Consider the following 12,921-nt stretch of genomic DNA (forward strand, 5'->3'; position numbering starts at 1 on the left):
GACCTGAGCTGAAGTCAAGAGATGGATGCTCAACCGACTGAACCATCCAGGTGCCCCACAAAAGTGTGTGTTAATACAATTCTGCCCTATACTCTGATAGTGTGGAAACATGGAAACATAATATGAGAATAAAGGACAGAATTTTGAATTGGATAAATTTAGCATTACAAGAAGTTCATTACATTCTTATTTTTCTCATTTTGCTACAGATCAGTGGAGACCTAATTACGGGCCAATAGCAGACATGTGCCGAGGAACTACTAAGGTAAATTTATGCCTAGGAAGTATACCTTTCCTCCAACTTACCCTCTTTTGCAACTGAAAATTAAAAATTATTCATGGAAGATAATACTCTTTGTGAACTCTTCCCTCTGGTCACAATGTTTTTTTTAAAAAAAAAACAATAACAATCTTAAATTCCATCCATTAATATAAATCTCTGTGTTTTAGTTATTTATAGTTCTTCAAGAAAGTTTCAAACAGTACAATATTTTTTAGTTGCAAAAGATTCTCAAATTCCATTTACCAGAAGAAATAACTTTCAAAACCAAAACCATATACCTTTTGCTGTAGCTCTTTTACTGCAGAATCTCTATCCATACATGCCTGTCGAAAGGCTTCATAAGCTTTATTGAGTTGCTCGCCAATATTTTTATCCATTCCTTTCTGTTCTGTAGCATCACTATAAAGGATGGAGTAAATGACAGGTCTGGAAAATAAAACAATTTAGATAGCTATTAAGTTACACAAATCTTATTTTTAAGACACATCTTAAAAACAGTTCCATACAGTTTATCATGAACATTATAGCACCAAGTACTATAAAGGTTTATAAAGGCATATGGGTCTCATCTAAAATCCTGATTAGAAATGTTAAGAAACCTTAACTTCTACAATTTTTAATATTCTTTACTAATGTTCAAGGAGCAAGTGGGGTTCCAACTCACAAAGATGCTACTTTGAAAACAGTAATCTATAAATGCAACCTTAAAATGGAGAAATATAAAAGGCCATTTGTTATTAATACTTTATTATAGAAATGCACAACAGGATTAACAACGTGGGAAGGGATTTCTTTTTACTAAACGGACAGTTATTCCCACTTACAAGGTGAATTCTTGCTACACTGAAATTAGAGCAAAGTTAAATAGATAATAAATGTTTGTGGATGGAGTTCACACTGCTGTTATCGCAGAGCAATTAAAATGTGTGAAAATGCTCTTATTTTAGCACAAAATCTAGGGAGAGTTGCTGTTGGATTGTACATTAAAAAAGAAAAAATCACATCCCTTCAGTCCTACCCACACTCTCTATTAGTTTTCCAAACTCCCTGCTGTTTTTGAACTACAGGTGATCTACTGAGTGGAGGTAATTTGGTTTTATCATCTCAATTTGCATAACATCTCTAACCACATTCCTTGGCTCTGAGCAGAGGACCATATAATGCTTCGGATTCCTCCTGTCCAGCTGTAAAAAACACCACCACAGGACTTTTCTCTTAATCCTCTGAAAGCCAGAGAATAGATAAAATTCTCTATCAGTCCTAGGGGGCTTGAGGGTATTAAATTATTTCACTTCTTTATGATTGGAAATCCTTAATCTTACACTTTAAGCTTTCATAACATCTTTCATTTTATTTTGGGTACACAATGCTTTAAAAATAATTTTTTTTTCAGTATTTTACATTAAAGTACAATCACATAGGGGAGCCTGGGTGGCTCAGTCAGTTAAGATTCCGACTCTTGATTTCGGCTCAGTTCATGATCTCATGGTTTGGGGGATCAAATCTTGTTTCGAGCTTGGTGCTGACAGTGTGGAGCCTGCTTGGTATTCTCTCTCTCTCTTCCTCTCTCTCTGCAACCCCCCCCCCCGCCCCACTCATGCCTGCCTGCTCTTTCTCTCTCAATAAATAAACTTAAAAAAATTAAATTAAAAATACAATTTATATAACATAAAATCCACCACATTAAAGCATACACTTCTGTGGCTTTTTGTTGTACAATCATCACCATTACCTAATTCCAGAACATTTTTTTACAATGTTTATTTTTGAGAGAGAGAGAGAAAGCGTGCAACAGGGAAGGGGCACAGAGAGAGGGGGACAGAGGATCTGAAGCAGGTTCTGTGCTGACAGCAGTGAGCATGATGCAGGGCTCGAACTCACAAACCACAAGATCACGACCAGAGCCAAAGTCAGACACTCAACCACCTGAGCCACTCAGGAGCCCCTAGTTGCAGAATATTTTTATCACTACACAAAGAAGGTAATATTAGCAGTTAATCCCAATTCCCCCCTCCCATCAATCCCCTAGCAATCACTAATCTTCTTTCTGACTCTATGGATTTGCCTATTTTGGACATTTCATATAAATGGAAACATGCAATATATGGCTTTTGTGTCTGGCTTTTTTCACATGGCATACAATTTCTGAGGTTTACCCATGTTGTAGCACGTAATAGTACTTCACTGCTTTTGATGTCTAATATTCCGTTGTATGAATTTACCACATTTGTTAATATGTTCCTCGGTTAATGGACATTTGAGTTCTTTCCATTTCTTGATTATCCTGAAGAAAGTTACTATTTGTGTATGCATACTTGTGTGAATATATGTTTTCAATTCTCTTGGTTACATACCTAGGAGCAGAATTGCTAGGTTAGATGATAATCCTCTTTAACTTTTTAAGGAACTGCCAAAGCTGTTTCCACAGAATGTGTACAAATTTCTATTTCTACTAGTAATATATAAGAGCCCTAATTTCTCTACATCTTCACCAACGCTTATTGTTCATTTTTTAAATGGACACCCATCCTAGTGGGTGTGAAGTGGTACCTCAACAATTTTGATTTGCATTTCCCTGATGATGTTGAACATCTTTCCAGTGCATACTGGTCATTTGTGTATCTTCTTTAGAGAAATGTCTATCAAATCCTTTGTCCACTTTTTAATTCGGTTATTTGTCTTCATATTGTTGAGAGAGTGCAAGTGGGGGGAAGGGGGTGAGGGAGAAGGGAGAGAATCTCCAGCAGGCTCCACACTCAGCACGGAGCCCAACATAGGGCTTGATCCCATGACCCCAGGGCCAAGACCCAAGCCGAAATCAAGAGTCAGATGCTCAAAATGACTGAGTCACCCAGGTGGCCCTTCACATTGCTGAGTTGTAAGAGTTCTTTATATATTCTGGAAACTAGAGATTTATCAGATATATATAATTTACAAATTTTTCTCCCATTCTGTAGATTGTCTTTCTACTCCTTGATTTTAATTTTGATGATGTCTGATTTATCTATTTTTCATTTTGCTGCTTGCTTTTTTTCATGTCATATCTAAAAAACTGTTGCCTAATACAAGGCCATGCAGATTTTCATCTATGTTTCCCTACAAGAATTTTATACTTTTAGCCTTATATTTGGATCTTTGATCCACACAGAGTTTATCTGTATATGGCATGAGGTAGGGGTCCAAACTCTTTCTTTGGCATGTGGCTATCCAGCTGCCCTGGCACTAAAGGCTATTCTTTTCCTAATGAATGGCCTTGGCATTCTTATCAAAATTAGTTGACCATAAATCACAATGCTCTTTTAAATACCTAGGTAATATTTCAATCCTATCAGATGGTCTTTTCATTTTAAGATACTAAATACACTAAGTCATTTTCAGGTTTAATAAAAACAATTTTGAGGGTTTTGTTATGGGAATCAGAATGTTACTGTTTTCTGAAAAAATAAAAGAATGGTAATTTTTTTTGGCATTCCACTCAGGAAGTTTGTTTCTACTGCCACCTCTGATAGATATAAAGGACAAAATACCGTTAGGATAACTAACACTGCCAGGATCTCTGACATGCCATAGACACTACAGAAAAATAAATAATATTAACACACAAAGTATCACTTTGAGTAGTTTGGACACCATATCATTCAAAGAAGGATTTAAGGCAGCTTATAAAAATACAAGCAAGATAAAAATAAGTATACAAGAAGCGAAAGAAAACAAGAATAGGCAGCTATAGAGACTATAATATACTGTAATATGCTAATGCAGAAATTAGAGGTTTTAAGTAACTAAGTGACTAAGTTACCTATCACTGTCTTAAAAACCTGCATATCATAACAAATTGTCAACATACAACACATTTATATTTTAAAATCTGAGACAAACAGGAGCCTTGAATTAGGAATCCATCTAGTTTCTTATTTTGTTCTATCATTGAATAAGTCTGTGACCTGAGTTCAGGGCAACTGAATCTTTTATTTTTTTTTTAGGTTTTATTTATTTTGAGAGAGAGAGAGAGAGAGAGAGAGAGAGAGAGAGAATGCACACAAATGGAGGAGGGGCAGACACAGGGAGAGAGAGAATCTTAAGCAGGTCCTATGCTGTCAGCACATAGCCCTAAAATTTATAGGGCTTGAACTCACAAACTGTGAGCGAGATCATGACCTGAGCTGAAATCAAGAGTTGGTTGCTTAACCGACTGAGCCACCCAGGAGCCCTTAAATCTTTCTGAACCCAAGTTTATTTCTCTCCAATACAAAAAAAGATGTTTGGACTTGATGTCGAAGAAACTTATTTGTTCTACAGTTCTTGAGTCTGTGAGTCTAAAACTGCAGGTCTGCTCCATCAAGAAGGTGCATTCTTGTTTTTAAAAATGTAAATTCAGTACTAAAAATAGCTGCATCATATGCAAGTAAATAGTGTGGAGGCTTTACTTCAGGTCCTTGAATTAGATCACACAAATGTCACTAAGAAGAGTTACTGAGTAAATTCCACATGGATGCATCCTATTTCCTGAAATAAGAATGTGTGGTGGAGAGATACAATTCAGGTCAATACAACTAAATAAATGATACATTTAATTTCTATCTCACAACCAAGAAGAGAATTGGGTGTTAGATCAGTGACACTGACCACAGAAAAAGTCGCTGGGACCCAACTAATTAAATTGGACAGATTTCAAATATTAACACCCTGAACTTTAAAGCCACTTGTTCCTCAATTTTTTTAAAGCATTTGTTAAGTGTAAAATTAATTTCACAATTTAAGAGGCAGTCACATTTCAATTACATTTTGGTATGCCTTCTGCAAAACTTGCCAGGCTCCAGGGAAATGGTTTTATTTATAGTAAACATGCTCAAACGCAAATCTCATCACCTAAACCCAGGAGATCCAAGCTAGAGCAACCTCTGCCTTGGAAACATTCTTACAGTTATGGTTTTTCTCTCTTAAGTGTATTTTTAGGAAAGCCATCCATGGTCTGGTTTGCTGGCTCCCCTCCATTCTATGAGGAAAAGATTAAGTTACTGATGCCCTAGAATGCATCTGGGCAAGGAGAAGGCAAAGCACCCCTACCCACTCAGGGCAATCCCCTGAAGCTAGGATAGTCCCTACCCACCCACATCTGCCCCTCTGGCAGTAGTTCCTTTTTTCCCCTGGGTGGTTCCTGTGAGAAGGAAAATGAAGGACAGCAAGTTCCTGTTCTGCCTCCTGGGTCCAGTGTGTGCCCACTAGGAGGAGGCACCAAGAAAATCCCTGGGCAGCAGGCTGCTTCCTCTTTCATGAATCCCTTGGTTCAATCATGAAACTGTTCAATAATAAAGAGGTAGCCTACGTAAGGGAGATAATTTTATCTTTCCTTGGAAAAGTTTCCAAGCTCCAACAAAAGTTTGCCAACTGCTAGGGTCAAACTTAGATCTTAATAAAATATATCCCATTACTATTCAATTCAATTAAAAAAAAAAGTTTACTTATTAGCAAGGGGCTTCAGAGAGTACCACATTAGAGTTGTGTTCCTTTTACAAAGTTTTTCCACCAATTCTTTATTTCCTATTATTCACATTGCCATTTGACTGATTAAGAGCTCAGAGACATTAAAAGACTTGCCTAGAGCTACAAAGCTGTAAGTGTGCGAACTGGGAATAAAGATTTGAAACTCTTAGTTCAAGAACTGTTTATTAAAGGCAACTGCAAAGTATTCTCCCAGGGTGCCATGGTGGATATGTTCATTTGATGAAACATTGCCAAGGAGGAGCAAAGCCTGTACTGGGCACCACTGACACAGTGAGAACAAAACATACACAAAACCTATCCTCATGACGACATCATTAGCTGTAACTTAAAGTGTATGTGCACACGCACGCACGCGCGCACACACACACACTCCCTGAGGTATCTAAAGGCCACAAAATTTGGAGAGGAAAGTGGTCACATCTATTTTTGAGGTTTAGGAAAGGCTTTGAGAGGTCGGTAACATTTGCACAGGGTTTTGAATTATGGATAGGAATGACCTCACCCATTCCTTTTATTTGATTATCAAACAGCAGTCATCCTTTCTAAAGTGGGTTCCCAAGGGCTATAAAGAGGTTTTTAGTGTTAGGTAATATTTATTCTTCACTAAAAAAGGCTAGGATAACAAGCATTTCTTTGTGCATTGTTCAGCTTGATTTTTCTGATCATACAACTCTGCAAACCTGAGATAATTCTTCAGTGTAACAATGATGGTTACTTACAGAAAGGGTTGATTAGGCTAGTGCTCTTCCCATGATACTTAAAACAAAGTAACAGTGGGAACGAAATAAAAGGCAAGTCTTGTACCTTCACTGGACCTCAATTTTCCTTGCTTTTAAAATGAAGGAGCTAAACGATTTAATCTCCTTCAACTTTATGATTATATAGCATTTCCAAGCAAAAAAAAGAGTACAGAAGCGATTGCTTGGCAAGTACAGTGATATATTTTTCCTCATATGATATAGATTTAAAAGAAGTATTCATTTTGTTTTAATTTTTATTATAAACTAGGCCTTGGTTACAAACCAGCTGATATGGCATTTAATTTTAGGATGGCAAGAAGCATGGAGTTAAGTTACATAGGGTGTCCTGGAAGTAAAGAAATGATATGATACTGTGAAAGTATGTGATATAAAAAATGTGAAATAACACTGTAAAGACTACTTTTATTTACTTAATAACATTTAAGTATGCCCTCCTAACATTGTACCGGATAGAAGGAAGAAAAGTAAAGGTTCTGGATTCAGATCCCAGATCTGCAATTTTCTAGCCATTTACTTAGCTTCTTTGTGTATTAGTTTTCTTATGACACACAGTTTGTAGTGTTATTGTGCAGATTAAATATGAAGTATGTATATTATCTGTTCCTCAACATCTGTTCTCTTCTCTAGTATTCCTGACTTATAGCTGGTATGGTCATGTGACTATGTTATGGTCATTGGCAAGTGCAACTTCCAAAAGGAGCTCTTCTCCTCACTTTTTTTTTTCCCTTCCCCAACTGGATGGGATGTTGTGGTTAGTCACCTAGAACACCATGGTGAGGACAACACTTCATAAGGCTGGAACAACAAGAATGAAGATGTCTATGTCCTTGATACCGTGGAGCTGCCAGATCAGCCCTGGACATCTTATACTTTAAATTGTAGTATGTGGAAGAAATAAAATTTCTGTCTTATTTAAGCCACTGTCTTTGAGGGTCCCTTAAGAGAGGAGGTGAGCTGTATGTTAACTGGTACAACAGTCAACACTAGTTCAGTGCTGAATGCATCGTACATGTTCCTTTTTTCCATGGGAAAGAGACAAAGTCATCGTCTTTGCCTTTTTCTCAATTAGAGCTTGTAATTTAGTAAGGCAGGCATGCATGAAAATGATTAACCACACTAGCAGGCCAATTATAAATGTGTAAAAAGGTATGATCATATCATATCTTGATAGGGGTCTGGGAAGCACAGGTGGAAACATTTGTGGGAATTCACCCAACAGTTCACTGAAGATTTATTGCCTGTAAGTTTTACCTCAAAAGAAGAAAAAAGAACTGCTAAATAAAAGGTGTAAGCAGGATAACAGCTCAAGAGGAAGAACAATTAAAATGAGAGGGATTGTGGAAAGCTTCACACAGGATCTGACACATGAGGATTTCAACTAGTGGAGAATTGAGAGGGAGGAAAGAATATTCACTCTGAAAGAGCAGAGGAATTGAGAAGCCACTAATATAGTGCATTTAGGGACTGTAGGTATTTTATTTATGAAGTCTAGGATGTGTACAGAGAGGAAGGAGAGGTGAGGGTGTTAAGACAGAAGTCAAGGCTACCAGGTATGATTGTGCTGCACTGTAAAAGCCCTAGGGGATTCATGCAGACCATAATTGGAACCCCCTAGAGTTACAGAGTGTGCTAACTGCATTAACTATATGCAGCAGACTCAGTTATGGCCGGATTGCAGTGGACCCTGAATGTTACTATGAGAAATTTAGGTTTTAACCTGCTGACATTAAGAAGTAATGGAGGACTAGGGTGCTTGGGTGGCTCAGCTGGTCGAGTGTCCAACTTTGACTCCGGTCATGATCTCACAGTTCATGAGTTCAAGCCCTGCATTCAGCTCTCTACTGACAGCACGGAACCTGCTGTGGATTCTCTGTCTCCCTCTCTCTCTGCCCTTCCCCTAGTCATGCTCTCTCTCTCAAAAATAAATATACATTAGAAAAAAATTTTATAAAAAAAAGAAGTAATGGAGGATTTTCAAGCAGGAGATGAACACATTTTAGAAAGGTAAACTGGATACACTGTGGAATACAAACCTGGAGACAAAGTGAGGATATCTATAGGAAGCTACTGCTGTATTCTGGGTGAAAGATGGCCTTGAACTAGAGCAGGGGAAATGAAAGATGAATGGATTCAAGAGACATTTCAAAGTCAGAATCAACAGGATTTGTTGGCCAAATGGACGTCCACAATACACACGAATGCAGCATTCAGGTCCCTGCAATTCTAAATCAGCTGGCCTGGGATGGGAATATGCATTTCAATAAGCAAAGCAACCCAGGTGACTTTGTTGAAGATGGTTCACCAGCGATATTTTTCAAAATACCAGGACTTTTGAAAGTCCTCTGATACTGGTAAGTCCTTTGACAGTCAACCAAGCCCAAATCTTTTTACCAAAAACAAACAAACCAACAAACAAAACCCTACATTTTTGTAAAGAAAATAATGGAAAGAGAAAGAAGCAATACCCATTATTGTATCATTTCATGTCACAAAATGTACACTCTTTTCCTTCCAAATATAAAGCAAAAAAGATAGGACCACTTATTATCTAGACAAGGTCATGTCAGAAGGTAAATAAACTAGGGAATGCATAAAATAGTAAGGCATTTTAGCAGAAGTCTGTTATCTTATACAAAGGCAAATAGGTAGGAATGTTATCTAAAGGGTCGGTTAACCCTTACATGCTGCTGAGTAACAGGAAAAATAATTCTGTCTGATTGTGTGATCTTTTTTTAAGTCTCCTCCCTTCTACTCTGCCAAATCTGTGACAATAAAGTAGCATTACTAATGATCTTTCACAAGAGTAGGATGGTTTGTACCTATCTTCTGGTGCTAACCAGAAGAGTCGGGGAAAAAAAATATTTTCAGTAATCTTAAAAAAGTCCCCCTACACAGACCACAATAATATAAGAGATGTCACAGGCTGCACAAGATTCATAAAAGGCAAAGTTGTTTTTGAAAAAGAAGTAGCTAAAATCTCATGAGTTAACAGATTAGGGACCCCTCCAGCATCTCTGAGTCATTTACTGTATCAGAACAAAATAAAACCACTATGAAAGGAAAGAGCTCTTCTATGAAGATAGTGAAACTTCAGGAGACAGGGGACCTTTTCACAAAAAGGCCTGTTTTCTCTTAAATCACAGTTTAAATTGCTGAGCAGTCATTTAGTGTTGAGAATATTACCAATGATAAATGGAAAAAGGCAAAAGCTTACATAATTATAAAGCTGTACTCTGTGCTCTTAACCATGGGCACAGGACTCCTCAGCTCTTCATAACCTTGTTTTTAATTTCCCTGAGGAACACCTAAAGGCTGCTGAGCAAATGTTTGCAAGTCACAACTTGTTTTATTAGAAGTAATTGTGAGAACTCCAATGGGAAAATAAATAAGGTTTCAGAGATTTCCAGATCTCTATTTCCAGTCATTCCCAAGACGTTTAGGGTGTGACTTTAAATGTATAATATGATAAAAGTTTAAAATCAGATACAATACCATGCAACACACTCTCTCACTCCAACTGTTGGATACTCCTGAAGACAAAACCCCCAAAATCCCTGGATATCCTGACAAACCAACTTCTCAAACCGGCATTTGTGCCCAAATTACCCAAGTCTCCACTCTCCTCAAGGCCAGTTTTTCTCAAATGTGAATATTCAGACCAAATAACACTTGCTGTGCTATCCTACTGTGAGGAAACAAGAGCTTATTAAAAATTTTCACTTTTTTCACTTTCACTTCTTTTTGTATCTGGAAAAAAAAAGATGCTATAAGATGCAGATTCCAAAGTTAATTTTTAACTGAGACAACATCTTGTGTAAAATATATTAATTTCTTTATTAAGACAATTTGAACATTATAGATCAAAATCAAAAAGCCTAGTCAACCAAAGATAAAATCAGATTTAGGAGTACAGAGTACAAACTAGTTGACAGGTAAGAGTAAACAAGTCATTTAACCTTTCTGTGGACCTCAGTTCCCTCATCTGCCCCAGTTTAGGATGTTTGGGGTAGAACATACTGTAGGACATGGGTTAACAGAATCATCCAGGGCGGTTGAAAAAAAAACAACAGATCAGTAAACACTGTCTAAGACCTCTTGGATAATTTGGGGGGCGGGGGAAAGGGGGAAAAGCGGATGTAAGACAAATTTAGGATCATTGCCATAGGGGGTCAATTCATAACTGGGAAAGCCCTGTATTCTGTATAACAGTGTACAAATATGCACCATGGCAGGGAAACAGACTTTTGATAAGGTGTCTTTGTGTTCCACAATGATCTGCTTTTTGAACTGTTTCAGAAGAAGCATATAGAATTTGGAAACAAAAATAGCAGTTGCTTAGAAGATGTTCTTTAAAAGAAAGAAAGAAAAAAGGTATTTTGATACTTTGGCAGATGGCCCACAGCAATAGCACTCTAATGTTAATCTTGGTTCTGTGAAAATTCCACAACTCATCAGTTTATATGACAAGTGTTTCCTCTTGGAAACAGTATTAATGGAAGAGACTCCATTGATAGCATTTGCACTGAGGTTCATGTTGAGAGAGAAATCTGAGTGGGACCAAGTCTTCTCCCACCAAGCAGCAATGGCCCTTTCCACTCGATGCTCCCCCTACCAATACCCTAATCATTTCAATTCTATCTAAATTCTCAAACTATCTACAGATAGTTGAGAAAGGACATAGATCTCAATGACATGACTTAATTCCAAAAAGGCACACAGCCATGGACCAAAAAGACAATTTTAGATTTCTGTTTGAATGACAACAATTCCAACAATGAAGGAGGTATTTCCTCACAGAGAACATCAGGGATGGGGGTAAGGATTGATACCTATTGAGGTAATATTACTTGCCTCAGGTGCTTTATATAAAGTACCTTATTTTAATTTTTCTTTTGCAGGATCACAAACTGCCTTCCCTTTCTACATAAGGATACTGAGCTTCAAATTTATGTAAGTTGACTAAGGTCAAAGAATTAGAAAATGGAAGACCCAGATAACTCCAGGTCACTCCAATATGAAAGTCCAATCTCTAGCTCATTTTATTCTAATTTAGTTTTTATTTTTAACCACAGAGATACATATCTATATTTTAATGAGTCAAAGAGCTTCACAAGGCTTAAGAAAAACATTAAGTCCCTTGCTCTCTTCTTTCCCCTCCCCATTTCCTGCTTCACCTTGGCAACAATTTTCAGTTCTTTTGGTTCTTTCTGGTATTTATCTCTGTATCTCCAAACATGCTAATGTTGCTACTATTGATTTTTCAGTTTTACTTTTCTTCCCACTATGCAAAGTAAGGATTCAGCTCTTTTTAACCCCCCACTCCCTGGCCCTGACCTGCAACTTTATACTCTCCCCATTCTCCCAAAATAGTTATATCTTCTAAAAAGAGGATAGTTAGATAAACATTCAGCTTTTACTTTCTTATAACTATGCAATGTTATTCACTGGTAAGCCATACTATGACTCCTTTCCCTTCCCTGAAACACCTTTCCCTGAAAAAACTTTATTTACTTTATTTCCCATCATACTAATACAATCCATTCAGACACTTCAGTTACTCTACCATTTTCATCTTCTTAGAGGAACTCCCCTTGAGCTGTTTGACTTCAGTCTAGATTTGTTGATCTCTATGCCTGAAGGTAAACCTTCATCTCAAGACCTTCTTTCACCTTGATTTTGAGGATTCCCTTTGTTCATCTCTCTCTCTAGTTGAATCCCTCATTTTCAGTATCCCAAATTTTCATCTTTCTTGTTTTACTCATCCCATTTGGTGGACTAAACCCTCCAACAGCTTCCTGAGAAAGTGTTGGCAAAGAAAATTTTTTGAGACCTTGCATCACTGAAAATACCTTTACTCTACCCTCAGATTTAACTGATAGTTTGCCAGGTTAAAAATTCTAGGTTGGAAGCAATTTTTCCACAGAATTTTGAAAGCTTTGCTATGCTCTCTTCTAGCTTCCATTTGTTTTTGTTGAAGTCTAGAGCCATTTTGATTCCTGATCTTATATTTAACTCACCTGGAAGTTCATCCTTCAGTTCTGGGAATTTTCTTCAAATATTTTTTGGCCAATTTCATTCTTTCTGTATTCCTTTGTGGGACTCCTCTATCAGGATGTTGATTCTTCTTGTTACTCTAATTCCTCCTACCCACCTTCTTTTTAAGTGAACTTTTCTTACTTCATAGATAAAATATCTTTTTTTTTTTTTTTGGTATTTATTTATTTATTTATTTATTTATTTATTTATTTATTTATTTATTTTAATATATGAAATTTACTGTCAAATTGGTTTCCATACAACACCCAGTGCTCATCCCAAAAGGTGCCCTCCTCAATACCCATCACCCACCCTGCCCTCCCTCCCACCCCCCAT

At 37.1% G+C, this 12,921-nt stretch overlaps 1 protein-coding gene across 6 annotated transcripts in view; it reads right to left on the reverse strand.

Moving 5' to 3' along the window:
• Positions 1-12,921, reverse strand: part of TANK (TRAF family member associated NFKB activator) — a 94,383-nt gene that overhangs the window by 58,460 nt on the left and 23,002 nt on the right. For 5 of the 6 annotated variants that reach the window (XM_049615594.1, XM_049615593.1, XM_049615592.1 and 2 more), the window contains exon 2: positions 562-709. In XM_049615594.1, the coding sequence (XP_049471551.1) occupies positions 562-660 (99 nt within the window). In that variant the 5' untranslated portion in view covers positions 661-709. Of the gene's footprint in view, positions 1-561; positions 710-12,566; positions 12,740-12,921 lie in introns of those variants that run through there. The other variant, XM_049615595.1, reaches the window with a different exon arrangement.

Source organism: Panthera uncia (assembly GCF_023721935.1).
Source record: "Panthera uncia isolate 11264 chromosome C1 unlocalized genomic scaffold, Puncia_PCG_1.0 HiC_scaffold_3, whole genome shotgun sequence".
Classification (NCBI taxonomy): Eukaryota; Metazoa; Chordata; class Mammalia; order Carnivora; family Felidae; genus Panthera; species Panthera uncia.